The 26,910-nt window shown below is 38.9% G+C and overlaps 2 protein-coding genes across 3 annotated transcripts; both read left to right on the top strand.

Moving 5' to 3' along the window:
• The first annotated feature begins 265 nt into the window (after positions 1–265).
• Positions 266–13,379, top strand: pitpnab (phosphatidylinositol transfer protein, alpha b). The gene is made up of 12 exons (XM_034890041.1): positions 266–527; positions 3,499–3,529; positions 7,381–7,526; positions 7,886–7,977; positions 8,831–8,838; positions 9,150–9,224; positions 9,732–9,815; positions 9,927–10,004; positions 10,580–10,690; positions 11,064–11,186; positions 11,338–11,420; positions 11,553–13,379. The coding sequence occupies exons 1-11, from the start codon at positions 511–513 to the stop codon at positions 11,383–11,385; spliced, it is 813 nt and encodes a 270-aa protein (XP_034745932.1). The 5' UTR covers positions 266–510; the 3' UTR covers positions 11,386–11,420; positions 11,553–13,379.
• Positions 13,380–16,048: 2,669 nt separating this feature from the next.
• inpp5kb (inositol polyphosphate-5-phosphatase Kb) lies at positions 16,049–26,626 on the top strand. 2 transcript variants are annotated; one of them, XM_034890040.1, is made up of 13 exons: positions 16,049–16,290; positions 18,694–18,745; positions 21,306–21,410; positions 21,528–21,636; positions 22,061–22,177; positions 22,662–22,837; positions 23,002–23,113; positions 23,194–23,303; positions 24,317–24,530; positions 24,650–24,787; positions 24,892–24,975; positions 25,120–25,224; positions 25,683–26,626. In XM_034890040.1, the coding sequence occupies exons 2-13, from the start codon at positions 18,702–18,704 to the stop codon at positions 25,749–25,751; spliced, it is 1,383 nt and encodes a 460-aa protein (XP_034745931.1). In that variant the 5' UTR covers positions 16,049–16,290; positions 18,694–18,701; the 3' UTR covers positions 25,752–26,626. The 2 variants fall into 2 exon arrangements, with proteins under 2 accessions (XP_034745931.1, XP_034745929.1); XM_034890038.1 differs by lacking the exons at positions 16,049–16,290; positions 18,694–18,745 and adding an exon at positions 19,990–20,831.
• The last annotated feature ends 284 nt before the right edge of the window (positions 26,627–26,910 follow it).

Below are 26,910 nucleotides of genomic sequence, written 5' to 3'. Positions count from 1 at the left end.
ACATTTCAGCCAGCTGTCCACAGTATGAATTACGCTTAAACTGTTTTATATAAATCTTTCTCCCAAAGCTGGTGTTTTTCGTAAAAGAGTGTCAGGATGAGCTGAATAAGGCCGTTTTAGAAACACAATGATGCATTGCTACAATGTCAATCACATGCCTTATTTATTTAGCCTTGGATGGCTCAATTAATCGTTCACATTCATCAGGCTATGTCTAAGCTGTATAGACCAATCACAACAACCCAAAACCACCCACTGGTGACCCATCCTTTTCTGTGTGTACTGTAGTCAGATCTGAGTGCTCCGCGCGCAACAGCAACGCCGCGCCGCGGCCCCGACCAGGAAGTGAATTTGAAGAAAATAAGCGACTGTGGAGGTAGAATGACATAGAGGGGGAGAGGTGGGAAAGAAGCAAGCGGAGATAGAAGTGACTAAAGGAGGGAGGGATCGAACCTGTTTCTGGACCTGTATTAAGCTGCTCCCCTCCTGGATATACTGCACCGCCAAAAAATGCTCATAAAGGAATTGTAAGTAGCTGTGTGTGCATATGTGAGAGCGGAGAATGTGCGCGCGTTTATCCATCTTGTTTCTGAGCTCTGACATTGTTGCCAGTCGCCCGAGAGTGGAATTTCAATAGTGCGGCCAGGGTGATCTCAACATGCCCTATCTGCTCGACTCCGTATCCGTCATCAGTGTGCATGCACAGGAGACTCCATCCCCTTAAAGCATTCACCGAATTAACCGGTGGCTGTAGTCGCATCAACAGTCGGCGCAGGCATTGCTGTGCCCTTCACATTTTGCATCACGAGCCCTTCACATTTTGTATCACGAGCCCTTCACATTTTGCATCAAGAGAAATCGGGAGGCTGAGAGAATGTCCTTTGCTCTGGTGCTAAAATGACGGATGGAGTGGCGGTGCTGAGGGAGTATGATGGCTATAAGCCATCCCTTTAAGCCGATGTGGCCATGTTATTGATGCGCGGTGAAGGTGAAACGACTGATGGAGCATTTCGACATTTACCTCAGGAGGAAATGGAAATGGCGAGGTGCAGAGGGACCCAGGTCGACAAGGGGTGGAAGTGGGCAGGTAAAGGGGAGGTAGTTGTAAAGCTTTGGCAAAAGGGTAAATGGCGAGGTTTTGACGCACCAGTCAGACATTTCTGAGAATTTGACAGCTGGACCGAAGGGACGAAGTGGGATTGTTCGGGTCAGGGTTTGGGGATTTTAACACATTATGTTTGCACAATGCTTCCGCAGGCCTCAGTGTTCTGTAAGGAGAACTGACGGAGGCCTACTCAGAATCAGCTGGCGTTTAGGGTAAGGCCGATAGATTGCAGATGAATTGGGATGATACTGGCCTTCAAATAAAAAAAGAAAATCAGATGGTGTTCGAGTTCAGAAAGTATGGTGGTTCCTTCATTTTCATGCTTTTAACTGGTGTCAGCCTATACATCAAACTCATTTGGCCTTAACAACTGAGTGGCCCACCTGTAAAAAAATAAAAAAATAAAATAAAATAAAATCATCATTCTGGTGTTCTCCACGTTTTTAGTGTTACATTTTAGTTTAATATTTTTAGATTATTTTACAACCTATTTTCTCTCATCTCTCTATTAATATTTAGATTCTATGCATGTTATGTTGTGTGGCAAGGTCAAAGCTTTTTCAGCCTAAAAGTAACCCTCTCTAATCCTAAAAAATCTTTATTATTTAGAGTCTGTCTTTTATGGGCAAACATTAATCAACAGTCATTGTCTTGATTTCTCCCCAAATGTATTTAATCAATGAATGGCCCTGCATTAAAAAAGCTCAGGATGAGAGTGATGGCATGGCTAAAGATCTGAAGTGATTAGGGAGAGTCTGGGTCTCAGCAGTCTGCCTGGAAATTAATTAAATCGGTCACGATTAAATGCTGAACGCACTTATACACTGTCAACACAAGGGCACACAAAGAGGCTTGGGAGGCTATACACACACCAAGATGCCATCACGGGGGTCGAGGGCTAGTGAATTGATCTATGTACTGCTGTAGAACAGACAGGTTTGTTTTTTTGACTCAGTACTGCTCACCTGAAACACTGACCTACATCACTCCAGGTCCACTTTTTCTGCCATTCCATGAGCTTTAGCAGATGTGTAGCGATACAGGAGCCAGTGTACAATAAATGATGTGATTAAGAGAATGGGAAAGAAGCAGGGAAAGAGTAGAGGGTCGGTAAAACCGAAGGCTGAAAAGACGAACAATGCAGTAGAGAAGATGAGATGTTTGTTTTCTGGTGCAACAGAGAGACACCTGATCTTTCTGTTAAGACCTTTAGACCAAGGAGAATTGTACTAAGGTGACTTTAGTCCTTGTTTAGCTTTAAACATGTATTAAGTATTTAAATGTAGCTCTTTTTAACATAACTTATATTAAGCCACACAAAAGACATATTTTGCGGAGATTTGTCCTTACATCTATAAATTCAATCCTATTATTGTCATTTGACATTACAGACTGTCTCTGCCTTCGTTGCAGCATCTGGCCTCCCATCCAATAGCAGGCTGGGACTCAGACCCAGATTACATCCAGTTGCGAGTGGAATGCAGGATTATCTGAATTTCGGCATACATCACCCAGTTACAAAACAACCAACAAAGCTTCATACTGTACATGGCATTTTGTGGTACAAAATTAGATCTGTAAAGTTTACAGGGGCTTTATCACCAAAGAATAAAAACCAAAGAATTTCGGAAGTTCCTGTAAACTTGCAGTTTGCTCTCACAATCATTAACTTAACCACAAATATAGATTTGTTAAATTTAATACAGTATATATAATATGCATAGTCTATCTGTGTTTTCTCCTCCTATTTAACCTCTGATAGAAACGCTCAGCCTCAGCTCAGCATTCACAGCTCATCTTTTTTAATTTTATTATCCTATTGTTAATAAATGATGCATGTTAATAAAGAATAGAAGAGCCTTGTCATTTATTTGGCAAAAACATTGAGGAAGTCTACATTTTGCTCTGTGATAGGTAAAATCCTCTAATAAGCAATACCTTTTGAAGTGCTTTGTTTTGTTGAAGAAAGTCAGGACCATAACTCTTTAATTATAATGTTCTTAATGCTCATATACTTCCTCATTACAAATCCACATTGGACAGGCCAATCCATGATTTATGAATATTATATTGCCAAAATGAATTCAGTAGCACAATTTGTGAGGAGTTTTTTTGCCCACACTGAACAGTACATTGAATCTAAAGGAACTCTTTATACAGTATCAAAGGAATTTAAATTGTTTAGGTGTAATGGGATTGAAGTATTCAGAACAATAATCACATCGCAGGATTGTTCACAGAGAAAACAGACATTGTGAGTTTGAGCTGGTTAAAACAAGTTTCAATCTTAAGGCTAAAGAAACTTTCTTTATGTCATGTTTACTCCACTATATTTGGTTAGAATGGAATTACTGATGATTGAGTAACTTCCCTTCTTTTTCCTTTTGTTTCAGTCGAGTGATTCTTCCTATCTCTGTGGAAGAGGTAAGTTTCATCTGTGTGTGTGTGTGTGTGTGTGTTAGCTCAAAAAGGGCTCAGATTTTCTTATCTGATTCTCTGGTTCACTGTATTTACAAATGTGAAGCACACAAGTGCCTGCCATCATTAACACGTAAGACCTTTTATATTTACAAGAGTGAAATATCACATGTTCACTGTATGCATTGCAACGATGCAGCAGGGATCACTTTGTGAGAAAAGCTCTTCATCATATCAAAGAGGGTTCCAATCAGAGAGAGCTTTGACCCAACACAGTCAGCACAGTCTTTCACTGTCCTCTTCTTTTTTGTCTCTTTGTCCCTCTGTCCCCTTGCTGTCCTCATTTCCATTGCAGTTTGCTCTTTTATTCAGCCCTGCATCACAAATGAGTCACCTGAAACCATGTCCATGACTTCCTCTGCACCCAGCACTTGCTGTCACTCTCATATTTATGCATTTTTTGCACTTACATGAGAGTACTCTTCTGGTAGTGACATTTAACTTGTGCTGTTTATTAATGATGAGTACATATTGACTACTGTAGCCAATAAGCACTTAATCTGCTCATACACACAGTTAACAGCTTGAGCAGAGAAAAAAGTGTGAAAAGCAGCAGTAAGTGCTCAGAGACATGGTAACAGGTTTGCAACCAAGACCACAACTGATCCTGAGTCAATATGCACTTCAAGTAGCCAAATCTGAGAAATATCTTGCGGCTGCTCAGATCTGTGCTTATACTGATATATTTTAATTTTCATTCTGACTCAAAACCGCAAGGCAATAGATAGAGCATCACATCCCCCTGATTTCTTCGCCTTGCATTTCCTCTGGCTCATGGAGGCTTTTCCTATCTACACATGGTGCTTCTCATTAAGTGGGCGTGCTTCTAGCCTTTATCTTAATCATATCTCTACATAATAAGGAAGGTTTTCTCTAGAGCCAGAGGCCCTGAAATAGTTTTGGTGTTCAGCATGCTATGTCACAATTAGACACTGACAACCTAGTAAAAGAGAAGTGTTTAACTAAAATGTGAGCCACAAAGCCTGAATACAGTTGAGTAACGTCCCCTGTCTCTTGAGTGTGCCACCTCTGCCCTTGAATCACATCCCACCAGAGATCCATCTTTCTGTTTCCCTCTCTACATCTTAACTCTCTAAATCAGCAGTGTTCCGTTATTTACCAAACCACAAATTTGGTGTAGACTACGGATTCATATCTATGAACAAAGGTCTTTGGGGAGCACATGTTGAATTAGGCTGTTCAATGGAGAATTTACTAAATTTAGTTTCCAGTCTGTTAACTTCCTCCCAGGATTTTAACTTAAAGCGTTATCAATATTTAGTGTTTATGAAAGAAAGGAAGTTGTGAATATGAACCTACCCCACAAAGCATGGTTGAATTATATTTGTCCTACACTGTTACCCAGGAGGCTTTGCTGTTCCTGCATCCTATTTATTTAGTTGGCAGTTGCAATGCTAACATGAGGGAACAGTCTCTCTGTTGCTCTCCAGTGTCTCCTAATTCAATCCAAAGACTATCATGGTCACAATTTTAGTTTCTTTGATTCATCTAAGTGTTCGAAATGATGTGAATTTTAGCTAAACCAGATTGGCACAGGTTATCTGGGTCGCTGTCTTTATGTCTTATCAGTGCTGTTGCTGTGGATGAGTAACCTCTTAAATAGACTTGCATGCTTGAATATGGTCTGGCTACACCACTTATCTACTCTGGGATGGGGAAAAATGCTCTGGTTTGGTTGTAATTCATTAAACTGATCCCAACTGTCCTGCACGGCAACGTGCCCTTGCAAAATAGATAGCAGAAGGGGGGGGACATCCGGCGCGTTGACCACACATGAAAGACAAGTTAAGTTTCATATAGATATTAACTTTTACTATCATAAACATGAAAATGTATTACAAACTGAAAATAAAATATAGTTTCCTCTTCAAAAATTAGCTTGGAGGTACTCTACAGCGGACACCATATTTAGGGAAGCAATTTCAGCAATAACAGTTTTACAGTTCTTCAGAGTTTAACCCTCAATAAGACTATTATCATGAAGAAAAAGTTCAATTGGAATTCAATAAACTATCCCTCTGTTGTGGCCTTTAAACTCTCTGTGTTGGGATACATAGAAGTTTCACTGGGTTACGCCAGCAATGGACATTCATTGAGCTGGACTACTCTTTAAATGCACACAAAAGGTCAAAAGACCATGGTTCTATGCATGAGTCTCTGAATACTGACTTCTTCTTTTTTTTCCGCCATTATAACATCTTAAAATAGCTAAAACAATTGATACAATGGGGACCGTCTGTCACTGTTGCTCTGAACAGAGTGAGTAGTTGCCATTAAATAAATATATGTGGGTATTGATCAAAGTGTAGCCATTCAGTCCCGCTGAAAATTTTCGCCTCAATACACTGTCCCTGTCAATTTCAAAGTAATGCTATAATTATATATAAGTTATCTAGAATAACTATAACCGAGTTTAGTCAGTTCTCTGTTACTGGTCTTCCAAATGTTATCGAAATCTGCTCCTAGAGCTTTAAATCTGCTCCAGATAGTCAAATTATTTGATAAAGGAGAAAACCTAATGTTCCTTATGGAAGAGGGTTAGAGTAATATATTGCAGCTACAATGAAGTTTGATTAAAAAAAACATTTCCGCAACCCAAAACTTCCGTGTAAGGTTTGGTATTTGGGACAGAGAGAACTTTAATCCGGAATGGTGAATTTAGTCATTCAGACAAGCCACTGCAGAAAATGAAGATAAACAAATTTCATCCCAGACAGCAGCTTCAACCGTCCACGAATCATTACATTCACAAGACTGTTTTGAAAATGGTTTTCGTCAGAATTTATTGGTGCCTTTGCTACATTTGTGCTTTAACTGTGCATCTCAAAAGCAACAAAACAGATAATTAGGTACTTTTTTATTTTTATTTTCCATTTGACCTTTTCTTATTTATCTACATCTATATATGTTCACCTTTTTACAGTAACTGTGCTGTCATTCATGGTTACTGTTTTGATATTTCAGGAGGGGGGATGAGAGCATTCGATCATCATTTGACTCCATAGTGAGACGTTCTGTCAAACTTAGTTGGGATTTTGTGTACTACGACTGTTGTTGACAGGCTCATCACACTGCTTTTGTTTTTTCAACATGACTAATTAGATTTTAATTAATACAAATGGTTCAGTGTTAAATCCACTCTGGTTCCTAGAGCCAGGGTTTTCTCTGGGGACGTTGTTGCTTTGTGACATATGTACAAGTAACCTATAATTTTCTCATGGTTTGATTTAACATTAAATATAATTAAATAAGTACTGTAATCTCTTTCCTGTGAAAATGAAATTTCTGACTACATCCATTTGTCTTCTTTGTGATGTTGTACGTGTGTCTGCACTCTGGTCCAGCTTTGTGCAAAGGTTATATTATGGTGGATTAGAGGTGATTAAGAAATGAAAGGAGCCATTGTCCGGTGTTCAAACACTAGAAGATGGGGAACGAGATAAAAATAGGGATAAAAGAATGAGAAAGTAGGGTTAGGGTTAGTTTATGATAGAGGAAACAGGCAGGTTGCTATAACAAAAAGTTGACGGGTCAAGAAGACAAACAAGACTGTATGCGAGAGATTAGAGACAAGGAAAGGAGAAGGTAGAGATCAGGAAAAAGGATCAGAAGAAGTAATCCACTACTGAAGATTGAAATAGATGAGACACATGAAAAAAAGACATCTGTATGTGACTAAAAGTACACTCATCTACAGAATAATATACTGTATATTTTGTATACTGTATACTGTACACTTTCCTCTTCAGTCTAACCTGTTATTTCTCTGTTTTTAGTACCAGGTCGGCCAGCTGTACTCTGTGGCTGAGGCCAGTAAGAATGAGACGGGTGGAGGAGAAGGAGTGGAGGTGCTAAAAAATGAGCCCTACGAGAAAGAAGGAGAGAAGGGACAGTACACACACAAAATCTACCATTTGCAGAGGTAAGCGATTGTCCGACAATTTTTTAAGTTCTCTCAGAAAGCCTACTTTATTCATTCTTTCCATTCTTACTCTGCTTTAATCTGTTATCCCATCTCCTTCCTGGTTCACTCCAAAGCTGAAAACTTTAAGAAATGGTTCATTATTTTAGGGAAATATGTTCAATTGCTCACATACCATGAATAAGATAAAAAGGTTCATAATATGGAATCATAACCAGCTCCATATGAACTACGCCATGCTATTGGCTCTGTTAGCCTGTACTTAGTGGTGTGGAGTGTGAAACTAAATCTTTCTTGGTTGAAATATAGTTACTGGTAAATAAGTTACAAATAAATGTGCTCTCTCTTCACTCCTGCAGTAAAGTGCCATCATTTGTCAGAATGTTGGCTCCAGCTTCAGCTCTCAACATCCATGAGAAAGCTTGGAACGCATACCCATACTGTCGCACAGGTATCACCCACACACACACACACACACACACACACACACACACAGAAGTGAGAGATACAGCCCATCATAAAATAAAAATGGGATGTCACAGTCGCAGGAACTTATTTGGTTATGTTTGAAATCTAAACAGGCACTCCATCGATCTATGTTAAGGTCCAAAACAGCTCCCAGGAAGAAGTCCCATCTTCCAAACTTTTTACAATCTTTTTACACTAATCTATTGAGCAAGCATTCATAGGATGCAATCTCTACCATTGCATCTACCCAATCTGTCAAATCTGGAACATTTTCCAATGACTCAAAATAATTCTGGAGGCTGCAACCACACCCACCATAGTACCGGGAACTGAAAACTCCCATTTTAATATATTTGGTGTTTGTAATCTGTCCTGCAATAAACATAAACAGGAAAGCATTGTAATGTGTAAATACAATTGACTCAAATGACTTAGAGGTCACATAGATGCTGATCTGTCAAAGGGATTGTCTGTCTCTCTGTGTCCCTGTGTCTCTGTCACCCTGAAGGAGTAGTTGAATAATTAACTGCATGTCCAGTGAGAAACGCCATGCAATCGCTCAAGCCTTTCAGGCTGAGATTACACACACACACGCACACACACACAAACTAGCAGCTGCCAGACAGCCATCTTTCATACAAATACATGGGACACAGTCAAAGGCACCACCTGAACCTAAACACACGATACAGATGTATCATGTGTGTAGGTTCATATTAACATATATACATACATACATACATACATACCTCTGTACATTGTTCAGTAATGTAAATGTTTAACTGCATTCTTTCTCTCTGTTTGCCCCCTGCACTTTCTTTCATCTGGCTCTGCAGTTATCACTGTAAGTATTATTTATTTTCTATTTTTTTAGACACAAAGTAAAGGATGATGTCCATAGAGGGAGTAAATTACCTGAAAGTGACACAAAAGCAGCAGGCAGAGTCAGACACCATTACTGTGTGTGTGTGTGTTTGTGTGTGTGTGTGTGTGTGTGTGTGTGTGTGTGTGTGTGTGTGTGTGTGTGTGTGTGTGTGTGTGTGTGTGTGAGAGTGAGAGTGTGAGAGAGAGAGAGAGCAGGAGACTGACCTGTGTAATCTGTAGATTTATTTACTGTTCCCTTGTCACTCAGGATTATTTCTCTTCTCTCTGCAGAACGAGTATATGAAAGATAACTTCCTGATCAAGATTGAGACATGGCACAAACCTGACACGGGACACCTCGAAAATGTAAGTAATAAAGATTGTAATGAGCTGAGGAGGTGCATGCATGTGTTTGAGAAGCATGAGCTTTTTTTTCTTTTGTCACATGGCAAAAAAGTACTCATTTTATACCATAAAGGCTTGATTAAAACTGTACCTCACACCTTGTATAGGTGTTTTGTTTATTATCTATTCCCTCCACTGCTAGCTGTTTAATGACACCCTTTCTGACTGCTACTTTTCCTCAAATTAAAAAATGCTCTATGAATTCAAGCCCCTAGTTATAGGCTCCCATAATTACTTGTCTCCTATATATAAATGAGTATGATCACGAAAAAAACGGAGCAAGCAAAACTACAAAAAAAAGCTCCACTAATTTCCAGATAAATGTATCACCCATGTATATATGTACTAGTATCTTATGGGCTTTATAACACATTTTAACCATGATCATTGTGTTCTTGTCTGTGTTGTATGTGGGCTGCCTGCAGAGTTTGCGCCTGTATCCAGCTGTGCTCTGTGCTTCTGTTTCAGGTACACGGTCTGGATGCAGAAACCTGGAAGAAGGTGGATGTAGTTTATATTGATATTGCTGACAGAAGCCAAGTGGAGCCCAAGGTTTAACAATTTGAATAAGATCCACATTGAGACAATTACAGCGACTAGATCTTATACTTTTTTTGTCACCTCGTCCATCTTGTTCATCTGGTTTTTCTTGCCTCTCTCCAGGACTACAAGCCGGAGGAGGACCCTTGCAGGTACAAGTCAGTGAAGACAGGACGAGGCCCTCTAGGACCAGACTGGAAGGTGCAGGGTCCTGTTGTTAATTTCAATGAGACACATTTGAAACCCCTAAAATACATAACTCCAACCACATCACTGTAAATTATCGAATTATTCATCACTTATTTAGTCTGTGCTGAAATACATAGTCCATGACAAACATTTGATCATAATGTCACCTAGGCCATTGCTACTTTTGAACTCAATGAGAGTTTGTGGATATTCCAGTATTTTTTTCTATAATATTTAAAATTGACTATTTCAGGCCAATAAAAGACATAAGTAGATACATAAGTAAATAAATGTGTTTTCCTGCCAGTGTAGTTGCTAGTAGTCTGGAGAAAGTTTTGAAATGCAATTCAAGCTGTCATGTAGGGAAACTAAATTTGAGGACAACAAAATTGAACACTTATCTGGATCTCTAAAATGAAAAGAAGCCAAATACAATGTTGTCTTTTTGTCAAACATATTGGTTGGGGTTCAAGACCTTATTACTGGTTCTAAAATCTTGTGTGCGACCCTGAATGCAAAAGATACATAGCTCAGCAGTCTTTATTAACCATTTTAAAATCATTGTATGTGTATTCATGCACTTGCAGAAAGAACTTCCTAAGAAGACAGACTGCCCACACATGTGTGCCTACAAACTGGTCACGGTCAAATTCAAGTGGTGGGGCCTGCAAAATAAAGTGGAGAACTTTATTCAAAAGGTTTGTTTACAAGTCGGACCGGTGTTCATACCAGTTAACATGATCTTGCAGAACAGTCCTGTCTGTGTGTGTGTGTAGGTGGGGGGGTGGCCGGGACCGCTGTGCCATAGAGTCTCATACGTCATGCATGCATACAGTACATACAGTATCTCACATCTTGTTAGCTTGAGGTTATAGTGGAAAAGTACCACCAACTATGATGCCGTAAATATGGGCTGCACCAGCATCTAGTGGATGAACAGGGTAAAGCAGGATGGAATTTAACATCTCTGACAATCTAACAGCTTGATTTCATCATTTTGACTAAAAAATCAAGCGTCCTTTCTTAAAACCACATATTAATTTTTCTTTATCGTTCTATGTTACTTTACAGCAAGAGAAGCGTTTGTTCACTAATTTCCACCGTCAGCTGTTCTGCTGGATCGACAAATGGATCGACTTGAACATGGAAGACATCCGTCGCATGGAGGAGGAGACTCGCAAGCAGCTAGATGAGGTAAGCATAAAATATTCCTAAAACAACAATAAGTAATTCAATCCTAGTCTTAGGGCCCTGGAACAGGAGAGGGCTCTGAGGACATGCTAATGTAAATTATCATTCAGGTACAACATTTCTGTGCATAATGTGTGTGTCTTGTGTGTGTCAGATGAGAGTGAAGGACCCAGTTAAAGGGATGGTGGCTCTAGAGGACTGATGTTTTGATGACCCGTGAATACTGGTGCTCATAAGGTGAGAGGAATTTGAATGTTTTTTATTTTATACATTTATTATTGATTTTATTACTGATCAACTTTTGCTTCACATCATAGGCAGTGGAAAGGGCCTCTTGTTCATGCTCTTACCACTTTCTATCTCTTTCAGACCAGACTATCCAGACACCAGCGGATTCACATTCTTATTCTATTCCAACTGACACAACATCTGACCGGCCGGTCCAATATACCCCCCACCCCCCACCCCCGATACAATCTGGCTTTCAGGGACCTGGACCCAGTAATCTCCCAGTTTTCAGATGATCTCTTACACCACATCCCACCTCCCTTGAGTCCCATCCATCTCTTATTTGTTTTTCCATCCAGTGTCTTATTACCTGCTCGGAGGCCTCCAGGCCTCCACACTAGATCTTGTCAGTCAGTCCTCTCTTTTGCTCTCTCAGACTCTAAACTACAGAGAATAGTGTTATCTCTGCAATTTAGAAATTAATTTCGATTTAAGTTATCCCTATGGTGTATATATATACAGTATACCGTATATTGGGGAGCTGAATAATTGTATGGAAATATATATATATATATATATACAGTATATATATATATATATATAAATATAAATATATATGAACAGGGTTTTTAAAAGGATTTTGTCTGTAAGTATGTCTGTGGATGTTTATTTTTTCAAGTCCAAGCTGTAGCCTATCTACTATCTATCCAGTTTTGATCTTGTCTTTTTTGATTTATCATAATATCTCTTTTCTGCCATTTATGTCATGCTTTATGCAGTGTTTCTTTTTGCTGTTCAAACCAATCTGCGAGTCTACAAACCGCAGCTGCAAGGTTTGGGATTGTGCTGAGAGTGTTATGTTGTCTCTGCTATACTCCTGACCAACTAGATAGGATTTCTTTCCAGTGTTTCTCCTAATGTCGTGAGGCATTCATTGGCTTTTCTGCTGCTTTGTTTGTTTGTGTGTATAACTGTGTGCCTGCGTGCGTGTGTGCATGCGTGCGTGTGTGTGTGTGTGTGTGCATGTTTGTTTGTTTCTGTAGCATTATAAGGTCATCATGGTTTCCAGCCATGTTTTTCATTTTCCTCCTTCCAGATCATTTCCAGCTCTTCAGTTTAATCTGGCTGTTCAAACAGTGATTTAAATATACAATAATGCACACACAGAGATAGTATACATGGATGTATCACTTTGCAAAGGGAAATGCACAATAGATCAGCCATAAATGAGTCTTTATTTTTTACAGACTTTACAGATGACTCTGTGATTTTAACATTAGCAGCCATCATGAACACACAGCTCCTCCTGCGCCTTGTAGATAAATAAATGGTTCTTTGAAAGTAAAATGTTACGTGATCTGCATCAGTTCTTCCCCTGTCACCCATTCTCTCACCTCCAGTGGATAAATGGTCTTATCCAGCGATAGCAATAACTATCATGACACGTTGGTCTCTCCTTTTTATCATCGCAAATCTAATCTCACTCTAGTGTTTGTTCCTATCCTAAAAACAGTTTAAGTAAAGCAGAGCCCAAGCTGAAAGCCAGGGATGGTTAAGATGATGATTATTTTTTTAATAAATGCGGGTTTTATTGTGTTTGTCTTTGCATAAGGTAGATTTGTCTCCTGCTGGAGACTAAAGCCTGGTATTTGTGATAGATTTTAGATTTTAGAGTATATGCATGAGTGTACATGAGTGATGTAAAGTGGGTGTCTTTGAAGTGATCTGATGCTGGCTGGGTAAGGAAGAACGGAAGCAATGGTGCTAGAGTAGTGATAACAGCAGGCATTAACCTTCCTCTTGATAGCATTTGTTTGGCCTTCTTTGTACTCAGTTACTTTTTTACTTTCCTCTTTTCCATCTTCTGTTTACCTTCCCTACACATCTTATAACAGTGTGGAAACTTTAAAGAGAAAGAAACAGATCATGTCTAAACCATTTTAGTGATTTAGGTCTGTCATCAGAGCATGTAGATATCACTTAAACTGCAGGGGTTCGATTCATTTTAATCTATCTGTAGGTTGTTGTGTGTTAAAAACAAACAGTTTGCACTGTTGAGTTCACATTAATTTATGTTACATTTTCAGATCGCCAACAAATTGAATATAATTTATTTACGTACACAAAATCTATATCATTACAAGAGCATAGTCATACACACCTGTGTGTAATCTGATTGAACGCATACAGTAATGAATGATAAGTGATTCCTTGGCTGTGATTCCTGTATCAAGTCCAGCATTTAATAATGATTTTTTATTTTATTTATTTATTTATTTATTTCAACATTGTACTGGTCTGACTAGAATAAGAAATAATAACCAGTAATATAATCATCAAGCGAATGACTTGAAATAGCAGAGCAATTTATTACAGTAAAATAAATTGCTTTTATCTATATAAAATTGTTATGGTACTGTACATAAAAAAAACTCTGAGGTGCTTATATAATTGGGGGGTTTCTTTAGATGACAGCACTGACAGCAGTCTTCCAGGGCCTCTTGAATTAAGAATAGTCACATATAAACATTTGGTATCAACTTTTCCAGCTGACTGTCTGCAGGATATATATACTGTACATATATATATAAATATGTAAGTGTGTGTCTGTGTGTGTGTATATATGTGTATATAAATATATATATATATATATACATATATATATATATATATATATATATATATATATATATATATATATATATATATATATATATATATATATATATATATATATATATATATATATATACAGTACATTCACTTGTATTACTGTAATTAGAAGGTCCATTTTACTTTTGCTCATCAATTCAATTTGTTCACGTCTTAGCATGACAAATCTAGTTTGTTTTATGTTCATGATATTACAGAAATGGATATTTTTGATGACTTTATGTCTTGCTTTACAGGACAATATTGGAGTATTATTAACCTGTCTTAAGCCCAAGTACATTATCCATAAAATCTATATTTCTTGTGTTTGCCATAAGCGTACTAAGAGCGTAGGAAGGCCATGAAATTAAAAACTGCTCACAGCATTATTGGCAACAATTCAAGCTTAATACTTTAGACTTGTTTCTCTGTTGTTGTTTTCATTTCCCTGTATACGTATATCAGAATAAGTTTATAGACTCAGTACAAGATATTTTCTGTTGCCTCCCCTTTAAAGATAACACTGGTCCTGGGTGTCCAACCCTTTCACCTCTCTGTGTGTCCATTGAGCATCTCACTCACTGTCTGTGATGGGGCTACCAACTGAATCATGGAGATTTGTGGATGTACTGTATGTATTGACTTTGTAAATAGTAAATAAATTAATGTAAATGAACACATATATATATATAAATCAGACTGTCCTGCCAGACCTACAGCACAGACCTACTTGACACTTGATCCCCTTATTCCGTCACACAGACCATAGAAACCAAGTTGCTTCACAGAGGTATTATTGTGAGGAAATATACATTTTAAGGACACACTGTCAGCTGTAGCCAAATAAACACATTCTAACATATTGTTATACATGATATGCTGCAAAATGAAAGGATGCTCCAGCAAAGCAGCAGAGCGCTGTAGTGTGGTTTGTAGAAGAAGAAAAAAAATTTCCTCTCCTTCTGATGTTCTTCCCCCACAGGGACATCGTCTCATTAGCAGGACAGTGTATAGATATATATTTTTGTTCTGAGTGTTGTGCCTCTGTTGTCAGTCTCTGAACTACACTCGCTTCTCTCTCTGAAAAGCAACATATGGGGGCAGCTTGGGTCAGTTCATTGATCCACGTTATTAACTGATGGTGTCAGCCCTACATTTAATGGAGCCTCAATGCAAGATAGATTTTCTCCTCCTATAGTTTGGGGATCGACAGGAAAGTATTCTGCATTTAGACGTAGTGGGTGCTGGAGGGTTGGAGTTCTAGCTATACAGATTTAAAGACAGTTAGATGTGATGGTTTGAAAACTGGTTTGAAGACCTACTGTGATACATAGTAGGTCCCTTTTACAAGCCTGAAGACACCATACAAACTTGTGTGAGAACATGGTTTAACAGAGACAATCTGATAGGTATCTGTTGTTAGATTCCTCAATTTAGAATCGGAATATAAAAGCAAATTATTCCACAATTCCCCAAACTGTTTTTAAATCTCTCTTTCTCTCTCTCACTCCTGTTAACTTGTCACCTGTTTTTCTTTCTTTTATTGTGAATTTGTGCCTTTTTGTCATCTTATCTTCCAATAACACTGCTGTACATTGGAGACGTAAAGAAATTAATAAAAAGAAGCAAAGCAAATGTACATACGTTTTGATGTGAATGTTTTTTTATTGCAATGTGCAGTACAAGACCAATGATTGCCTTACTTCATTACTATTGTGGCAGGTAAAAAGAGAATTGATTTAGATTTTTAGCACAGAATCCTTAATTACCAAACCTCATGAGTACATTTTCTATAGTAAAATTAAACATATGTACACATATGGTTTGTTGAATTGGATGGAAATAGCACACAGTAAAGCAAAGCACACACATTCCAAACTGTTAAGAAAGTAAAGGATTATTTATGAACATACAAAGAGGGCTTTAGTGCAACAAATACCATGCGTCATAGTGACATTTAATAAACAGACATGTCCATTCATGAATTAGATAATACTTTCTCACCGGGTTGTTAACCATCTTAATAGCTTGATCCGATGTTACGCTTTAAGTCCAAAGCAGGTTGAGTTGGGAGCTGAATGGGCAGTAGCTGAAAACAGTCAAACAACAGGACTCACCGTAGAAAAGCAGATCCAGTCCCTCAACTTCCCTTTGGTGACTGTTGTTGTCTATGCGCAAGGGGTCTGTGGCTTTTTCCATACACCACAAGAAAGACACATAAAGAAAGGTAGGCTACTGTATTGTTTTGACGGAGGCTACTGTACTGAATGAATGATAGTAGCAGTAGATTTTTCAGCAGCAACTTAAAAACTTAAGAAACAGTCATAGAGATAATATCTTAATATTGTTAATTTTCCTGAAGCTAAAAGACACTGAGGAGTAAATTGTGTTTCATTGTTTCAGAGAACTGAGGTTCTCAGAGGTCGCATACACAGGTAGAAGTGTCCTAAATGGGGCCAAAGTATTTACGTAACTTCACAGGTTGAACATGGTTACAATGGCTAGACTCTTAAACTGTATGACACAATCTTAAAGTGCTCATATTATGCCTTTTGGCGTTTTCCTTAAACTTTCCTGTTACATATCATTTTTGTTCATGCAATAGGTTTACAAAAGCCCAAAGTCCACCCCATAGGGACTTAACATCTCCAACAGAAAACAATGTTCACAAACTGCCGCAAACAGCTCTGTTGTAGTCCAGCTTTTCCCAAACGTACGTCACTTTGTAACACACGTTACAATGCTCGCCTAGCTGCTAGGGTGGCACGCCCTCATACTCTGCAACTGACTAGCTAGCAGTGCTTACCTAGCTACTGCGCATGTGCCAATCCCAAGAAAGATGGAACAGAAGTATGATGCTTTTTTCTGTAGCTAAAACAAAGCTCAACACACAGGGTAAAAAGAGGAGCTGCATCATTGTGCAGTGCAACAAAAATATGGCGTTTCTTTTTTTAAATAAACTTTGTAAACCTATTCTGATATAACCTTCAAATACAATTATGAACCTGAAAATGAGCATTATTTAAGGGCTTTAAAGCACTAGTTTGTGGAATTGGTTTTAGGGATATTTTTGTGGGTGTGTGTGTGTGTGTGTGTGTGTGTTTGTGTGTGTGTGTGTGTGTGTGTGTGTGTGTGTGTGTGTGTGTGTGTGTGTGTGTGTGTGTGTGTGTGTGTGTGTCTGTGTGTGTGTGTGTGTGTGTGTGTGCATGTGTGTTTGTGTGTGTGTGTGTGTGTGTGTTTTTTAATATGTGGGGACAAAGACCTATTTACATGACTTAAATTATTGACCTTATAGGCACCAAAATTATTAATATATTAACTTAGCACTAGCATCAGGGCTGGTCAGGTTTGGGAAGAAGTTATGGCTAAAGCTACACTTATCAATATTTTGTATCAAATGACTAAATTTAAAGTAAAACTAACTGTCGAAGTTGTGATTACAAACCCTCAAATAATGTTATCTGACTACAGTTTCCTTCCACCTTTTAGCATTTTAGCACCTTTCTGCTCATTATTTTATGTTTACAGCCCACCACTTTTGGATTCTCTAAAAAACAACTACACAGTAGAACCTGCCCATTATCAAGCAACAGGAGTACCCTCAGGAGTTGGTGGAAACCAAAACTGAGCTACAAGGTGAGAGAATATTGGACATTTGTAAGGTGACTAGAAACACAACTCAAAATTAACGTGTCTCAATGTAGTAATGACCTGCTGCTGCAATTAGCCAACTAGTTTGCTTACATGTTGACCATAACGTGATACTATTTCAATCCAACTCTATTACTCTATTCTTTAAGTCAACACAATTTCCTCAAAAACAAAGTCCATTATAGACTAATAATTATAATTTACAACGTTTACTGATCCCCATACTTTGCTAGTAATCACTGCAGAAATACAAACACACACCTTCAGGACCTAAATCATGAACAAATGGAGAGATGTCAGAGTGAGTGGCCTGCCGGCTAGACCAACGCGGTTGGGGGGACACGGTGCCTTGCTCAAGGGCCTTTGGCAGTGCCCAGGAGGTGAAGTGGCATCTCTTCAGCTACCAATCCACACTCCATACTTTGGTCTGTACAGGGACTTGAACCAACAACCCTCCAGTTTCCAACCCAACTCCCTACAGACTGAGCTACTGCCACCTCAAGTTGCCTACTGATTCACAAATGGCTGAAACATCAGTGGAAATTGTGTATTGATCAGTCTGTGGCGCTGTCCATGGTGCTGAAGTAGCAGATGGATTTGGGCAATTATTACCCAATAGATGATCCCACTGCCAGATGTTCACCTTAACAATTTTAACAAAAACTATCTAAACAATCGGGTCATTTTTGTATATTTATCACAATCTTTGAGCAAGTTCAACAAAACATATCCCAGTTATAGTGTTACTATTTTCACACGTGACCTTCAGGGCCCTGCTTCTGTAACGTGGATGAAGCTAACCGTGATTTGACATGATTACAAAGCCATTTGAGAAATGACTTTCAGGCATTCCTGTCAGCTCTGTTTTACTCAGCAAGGGCCTGCGCTCCTGGAAAACTGGCTGTCATATAGGCAAGTCTTTCATCTTCTTTTTGTTTCCACTTTGTTAAGGCATACATGTGTTTGTGTGTTCCTACAGGGGAGGAAATGAGCACTGGAAGATTACAAAGTGGTGGGAGAGACAAGTTCAGGTAAGATCAGAATCTAAAACAAATATCTTCTTCTTTGTGCACATACTTCAGACAGAAAAGGCTGCATGTAGAGACCAATAAAGTCCAGAAAAAGAAGGTATAACCCTCCTGTTCAGTAACTGAATTGCATAACCGTCATAAGAAGCTTTGAGGCAGCAGACTATAAATCTCTGCAGGGTCTGTGATGAAACTTAAATAACCTGACATTCTTTATTTGTTCCTGAACCAGTGAACCCCCTTGCTTATCCACTTCACACTTTTGCTTGCTAAAGAATGTGCCTTAAGTCTCTGCATGTGACGCTGTTACATGAAGAGGAAGGAGAACTGGGGCATCCAAGATTACCATTTTTTATTTTTTATTGGGCAATCTCTTCTGGTTGTTTCTTTCCTATTATCCCCCACAGCTTTCCAAAAAATTAAACACTATTACCTTCATGGCATGATTTATAGTGTGTACTCTGCTATTATACCAGGGACTCAGTCAGAAATTATTTTGTATTCATAGATTGCAGAGTTTTTATTTACTCATTTCTTCAATTAAGCTTATCTGAAAAGAGATTTGATAATGTAATCCCAGAAATAATGATGAATGATAAATTCCCAGTGCTTTTGGTTAACCTACATGATAATAATCAACACAATATTCATGTGAATTGAATTCTTATATTATTACCATGATTGTATTTAAATCGTTACAGCAACACAATGATTATGTCCATAGTCTCAGATTCATTGATCCAACAAAGAAAGACTGTTTCCTGTGAATAGGAGTAAGGGGTAGAAAGATAATGCTGAAGAGAATACATGAGGAATTATTGTGATATGTATCTCACTGTTTCTAATCCTTGTCATATTTTCCAATACTGGAAACTTCCTATTGGATCTAAATGTTTCATCTGAATTTAAAAATACCACATAGCATTCATGGTTTTGAAATACTTAAACCATTTAAGGATTTCTTAAAATGCTTTGGAGTTGCTGATTGCTTCATGAATTGATCCGATTCAATTCACTATTTACAGTGCTGTAACGCTTGTTTATTAAAATTATGTAAGCTTTTGTTCTTAGAAAAAAACATCCATGTCAGAGCTTACAAAACTGTGTTTGACCCCTCACTTCTCTCTGGGCTTAGAAAGAGAACCTTTCACCTAAATGAGGAGAGAGTGGCTCGAGGCCAAAAGAAGCTAATGCTATTGTGCGCTGTTGTCCCCTCGCTAATGCATGACTGTAATTGCGTGGTGACATGCATTGTTCACTCAGCTGATAGAGAGATCGCTGGTGGTAAACCTCTCAGGGATCTGAAGGGTTACTCTAGTCTTGCAACACTACTCACAATGATGGAGGATCAGGCTCCGGTCCACCTCTTCTACTCTCTGGGACTGCACACACTCGCAGACAAACACACACGTGTTCACAAGCCTGTCTCCTGCCTGCGATTACCATCCAAATCTTAATCCTTGCCCACATTTCTGAGTCAACCCCACTGCTTTGTCACTGGTTGCTCCATTGCTGCATTACCACACTGGACTCTGCCACTGAGAAGACTGCACTGGTGCAGGAAAACTTCACCCTGGGGTTTCCAGTTTTTCATCCTGATTGGTTTGGAGGACCGAAATCAGATGCTAACCAAACAGGAATCCATTCATCTTAATTTGAGTGGCCTAAGAAGACTGAAGGCCCCTCAAATCAAATGGCTGCAACCTAATCAACCAAAGGAGAAATCAAGCTAAAGGAATTTCTTCCACTGAATTTTGTTTGTTTGCCCTTGCGGGACGGCATATTTATTTTTTCATTTGAGTAATCTTAAACAACTTGCAGGTAACAAAGCCAACACCTGCAACACCTTTTCAGTCCAGGATCCAAAGATGGACGAGTTTACATCCAGTCCACGTTTGCGCTCAGACAGCACGGGCAGTTCAACATCTCAGGGCTCCAGGTCCAAGGTGCTCCTCCGCCAGCGTTTGTCTCAGCTGCTGACCTGCATAGAGGACATGAGCTCTGACGACGAAGCCAATGAAGAAGTGTCCCGCACGCTGGACGAAGCATTTCAGCTCTGCGGGTGCCCCATTCCCACAGACACATTCAGGTTGACATGAGCATGTGCTCATTACTGCATACACAAGTTTGCACCGCTCCACACAGACAGGAAGTGTTTGAATGTATCTGGATTTCTTTGCAGTTTGACACTTCTTAGTGGCTTCTTATAAGAAGATTAAAGAAAATGCAGATGTTAAAAAAGTAGACATGTTTTTTTTTACTTTATTATTTTTCCAAATGTGGGCAAAAACTGTTGAATGCTGGATTTACATGTTGTTGAAATTAACACGTACTAATGAATGTAGACATAGAAATGAGAAAAAATAGTATAGAACTTAACTAACTAACAACTTAACTAAACTTAATATTCAAAAAATGGTTTGTTTTCCAGTATTACCAATTGTAGCATTACATTTGCACACCAACCAACTGAAGACAATAATTTAGGACAAGGGTATTTACAACAAGGCTAATGTAGTACTGTTTTCTCCTTTTTCCATCACTTTGGTCAAAACCCTGACAGGCTGCACATGGTGACCTGGAACGTGGCCACAGCGGAGCCTCCTGAAGACATAACCTCGTTGCTGCAGCTGGATGTCCAGCCCTCCACAGACCTCTATGTGATTGGGTGAGAAATAACAACACGGAATCTGGAATTTAAAATCTTACCATGAATGGATCCATAGGATCAAAGTATCTATTTTTGCCAGTGTGTTTTTTCCATTTGTTTGTGCCGGTGTGTCAGCCTGCAGGAGGTGAATGCCACCCCTCTGAGGTTCATCTCTGACATGTTAATGGAGGACTCTTGGAGCCACGCCTTCATGAACACACTGGCACCCAGAGGCTTCGTCAAGGTGAGTGAGGACAGTGGGAAGTTACACATTTGGTAACTGTGTATTTATATCCATGTGGATGTGTGCACATGCTTAAACAGTGTCCCTGAAAGCTTACATAACTATGGGGCTATGTTGCAGAAAAATCCTTAAACTAATTTATTTCTTCTGTGAAAAAAAAAAAATTACTGTATTACAGTCACTGCAATTTATATTATATGAGAACACATATTTTTTTTGTCAAAAAGAACAGTTACAGTTTACAGCATTTTGTTTCACATAATTTGAACTTAAATGCTTATATTTATGCTCATTTTATACAAATTACAGTGCTTAATATATGTCATTTGAAAATCAAGTTAAACATTTTTTTTACAGAAGAATTAACAGGAAAGGTTTTATCTTTCTATCTCTCTATCTCTAATCTTTCTCTATCTCTGTCCAGGTCACATCCATAAGGATGCAGGGTTTGCTGCTGCTGGTTTTTGCCAAACAAATTCATCTCCCCTACATCAGAAACATCCAGACCACCTACACTCGCACTGGCATCTTCGGCTACTGGGTAGGTCATCCCGATGGGGGCGCTGGTTAGGTTAGCCCTGAACCTTGTACAGAACAACACTGTTAAACTCTGCACACCAGGAATCCCATTGCCGTCAAACGCTGCAGAGTTTAAACACATTTATGAAAGGCCTATTGTGTTTGTTTGGTGGGATGTGCAATAGCTTTGACTGAATGAGCACTACAGTGTAACTGCTATACTGGGACAATCACTTGCAAGACAAATTGTATATTCCTAATTAAATAAAAAGCATCCCCTGGCTGATTAAAGACCAAACTTTTTGTATTCATGGTAAAGAGAAAAGTGGTGATAGTGGGGGGTTAAACTTCAATATATTGCGTTTGCCTGTAAATTCTACAACAAATAAATCTGTATTTTTACTGCCACATTCCATAAAGAAAAAGATGATGTTTGAATTTTTGGAAACCCATTTTATCTTTTTCTTCACATGCTGTATTCCTGCCCCTCTGTTTATCTGTGTCAGGGTAATAAAGGAGGAGTGACTGTGCGTTTTTCCTTCTATGGCCACATGGTGTGCTTCCTCAATTGCCACCTAGCAGCTCACGTGAACTACACTCTGCAGCGCGTGGATGAGATTGAGTACATCCTGGAGACACAAGAGTTGGACATCGATGACACCCCACATGTCCGGGATCACAAGTTAGTGCACAAACACACACACACACACACACACACACACACACACGCACACACACACACACACACACACACACACACACACACACACACACACACTGTAAAATAAATATGCACTCTGGGTTGAGGAATAGAGAATAACGTGAGGCTCCATCGCACTCACACAGGTTGGCATTCTGGTTTGGTGACCTGAACTTCCGCATTGCAGACCACGGCTTGCACTTCCTGCGCTCGTCCATCAACAAGGAGCGCCTTAATTTGCTGTGGGACAAAGACCAGGTGACGTGGGGGAAAAATTACACACATGCACGCATACACACAACATCACACATTTACTAATTCATTTCATGTTCCTGTAGCTCACCATGATGAAGAAGAAGGAACCTTTCCTGCAGGAATTTGAAGAAGGGCCATTAAATTTTAAACCCACCTACAAATTTGCCCGTAACTCTGAAACCTATGATACCAGGTAACTCATGCTGCAAACAATTATATTACACACAAATACTCAACAGGTTCTTCAGCTTTCATCTGTGTTTCAATTTACTTTTTGCACAGCCCCCCGAAGACTTGGCTGGGTTTTAAGTAAGATGCAATCTATGTTTTTGTATTGCATGCCCCATAGTCCCTCATTTCTTAGACACTGCACCTTCTGTCCTTTTTCCTGAAGCTTTTGCCACCATGTCTCTTAGTTGTAATGACACATAACCCCAGAGACGTGCTAAAGAGGAACTGAAAGCAGTAAACCCTGGTGTTTAGATTATAGTGGAAGCATCCCTGACACCAGCACCACGTACGTGTCTCTCTCAGAAAGAGCAATGTTGCGCTGCCGCTAACCATTTACAGAGCAAAGCCCCTGCAGTGTAGAAACACCACCCTCTTCTTCCTCCTCACCTCCATCACCTGGGGGCTGCTCTCTGTATGATTGGGGGCGGTACAGGGAGATCAACCCGCCAAGGTGGGTGTCTCCATAGATATCTTAAGGAATATGAGCGGACACAATAGAATAGGCAGCTTTAAGGTTTAATAAAATCACTAAATAACTGGAGACACTGATGTGAATGACCACACATAAATGAGGTTTAGTAAACATAATGAAATGGATGAATTTCCGGGGTGTTCTGCAAATTCTTTATAGTTGAGAAAACTCTCTGCACCCAGCATTGTATTGTTCTGTGTGTACTTGCATTATGTATGTGTTGCTTTTTATAGTGAATGCACATACATACATAATACTAATACCATGTGAAATGGTATTGTCCATAGCATGCTACACTGTAGGTACACCTCTGCATTATATGTGTGTGGTGTGTGTTTATTCACATAGTAGTATTGTTTCCGATATTTTTGTATAAGAATAAGAATTGCAACTTAAGTTGACATATATTGACACAACTGGAAATGTTACATGTCTGGTAAGAATTCAACTCAATCTAAAAATTGTGAAACTGTGTGGTCAACACCTGCCTTTGCTCTGCTCAGTGGCAAGAAAAGGAAACCGGCCTGGACGGATCGAATTCTATGGCGCATCAAACCCAAAGTCCTGCCTTCAGAAGATGATGATGAGAAGGCATCAACTTCTACTTATGATGAGCTCGATGAGTATCCACTCCTGGTCACTCAGAACAAGTACACCAGTGACATGAGCTACGGAGTCAGTGACCACAAGCCTGTCATTGCAATATTCAGTCTGGAGGTGAGAACAGGCTCACTGTAAGAACCTGGGACTGCTAATCAATACGTTTTTCCTTCTAAAACAACCACAAAATGTTTTTTTCTGCATTATCAAAGCGTCTTCTATTTCCTTTTACACAGCTGAGGAAGTGCTTTGCCACGCCACTGGTGCACATATCTCCTCTGGGTGAATGGAGCGCTGACCAAGATGCACTTCTTAACTACACCATCCAGGAGGACTTCATGTCCTCCACATGGGACTGGATCGGCTTGTACAAGGTACATGGAGAGATATAGAGGGGAAAACATATACACGCACAGCATATACTGTATCCATATTTAAAACAGGAAAGATTTGAACTCTTGGGTTTATTCTCCTGCAGGTGGGATTCAAGAGTGTGTTCGATTATGAAACCTTTGTTTGGGTTAGAGAGAAGGAGTTGCCGGAGACAAAAGAAGTCATACAGGTAAGAATTGCAAGTTCTATCATGTTTGAACAAATACTAAATTAATGTGTGCTTCATTAATATGTGTGTGTGTGTGTGTGTGTGTGTGTGTGTGTGTGTGTGTGTGTGTGTGTGTGTGTGTGTGTGTGTGTGTTTTGGTTGCAGATATCTGTGAATAAGGACAAGGTACCTCTGCTGTTTGGACATTATGTTTTGGGTTACTACAGTACAAACCTGGAAAGCATCGTTGGCCTCAGTGCTGACTTCCAGGTAAGTGTAGCCCTATCACATCTGTAGCTATACTTTATTATATGTATATCATTTTCAGTTTTTTACTCAAAACAGGATTGTGTCATGTATGCCCTTAGACACTTTAGTCTGTGCTCATTAACATCCACTGTTGTAGGCACTGCCAGAATTAAAAGAAAGGGTTTGAATGACACTGACATCCTTGATGGCAAAAAGTACAAAGCCCTGTTTTTCTGAGTAATTGTTAAAAACAAATGCAACTAAAGAATCAAAATGTCATCCTAATTGTTTCATGCATGTGAACAATTAGTAACACCTTTCAGTATATTGCACATTTCAGACTAAATCCACATAAACAGAACATTAGACATGTAGAATTTATGGCTGAGATGTAATGTTGAATTCCAGTGGATTGTACATATAGTTGTCGTGGCAGTGGCCTACTTAGTTTCGATCTCATCTTTGTTTTGATCTTGCAGATCCTGGAGTCAAAGCGTGCCGCCATGGAAGGTCTCGTTCCTGAGAACATCAATGGTCTCAACAAATGAGAAGAATTTCACCACAATGCCACGTTTTATTCCTCACCTCTGGAAATCTACTGCTGATTCAGTCATCCAAAAATTGCCACCACACTGTCACATTGTATGGAAACTTTAATTTGTTGTTTCCAACTTTGCCTTGACTTAATTTTAGTCAGATTCACTCTTGAAGGAACAGTTTCTTTACAAAAAATGTTAACAGCTGTAATAAATGGCCTTGAAGCTTATCCACAGGCCTTTTGTGCCCATCAGAGAAAAAAAAAACAAGTTATAAGTCAAGTTTTGTTTGTGAAAGTAGTGGTCATACAATGCAAGCCAATGCCATCCATGGTCAAATTGTATTTGAAAATACATTTTTATGTTTTGGTTTGGTCTACATTAGTGCCAATGCAAAAGATTGTACAATACTTTGTGCTGAAAAATCTGCCTCTCATAGGAACTGTTGTGTAGAAGCTTCTGTTGTGCAGGCTGTTTCGTCATATCTGCCGTCCTGATACTGAAGGATGCATCTGGTAATTGAGTTTTTTTTAAATGCTATGGATTATTGAACCCAATTGTTTTAAGCTGAAATGAGAAAGATGGGAGACATATTCAAGATAGAAATCCTTTAAGAACTTTTGAAATGGACTTTTACACTGAGGTGTTTGAGTTTTACATTGCTTTATGACAAATATGTGGCATTTACATGAGATCAAACAGGCTAAGTCTAATGAGTACCATGACAGACTCTAAGACTCTAACACAATTATATTATTAATAAATACATGTTTTATCTTGTTCTGAACTTCTTAACTCTAGTTTCTCACAATAGCGCAATACAGGGTGCTTTTCTATCCCAATGCAAATATTATGATTGTTGACAAAGAATAAAAAGTTAAAATGTCTGTGCACACGTGTGTGTGTGTGTGTTTTATAATGAAATTGTGTCATTGAATACAATAATAAGCATGTGCAGTATGTGTGTGTATTGGGATGTGTTTCATTGTTGTAATAACATCCAGTACAGCATATGAAATACAGGTTGTCGATTAGGAAAGTTCTGGGGGGGGTAAAAGCCTTTCAAGTTCATATACAGTATATATGAAGTTATATATATATATATATATATATGTTATGTTTTTTAATACATTTATTTAGAAACCGTTATTATTATTATTATTATTATTAT

This window comes from Etheostoma cragini, chromosome 13 (genome assembly GCF_013103735.1).
Source record: "Etheostoma cragini isolate CJK2018 chromosome 13, CSU_Ecrag_1.0, whole genome shotgun sequence".
Classification (NCBI taxonomy): domain Eukaryota; kingdom Metazoa; phylum Chordata; class Actinopteri; order Perciformes; family Percidae; genus Etheostoma; species Etheostoma cragini.
Note: the sequence above shows the minus strand (reverse complement) of the source record. Positions and strands in the feature narration are given on the sequence as shown.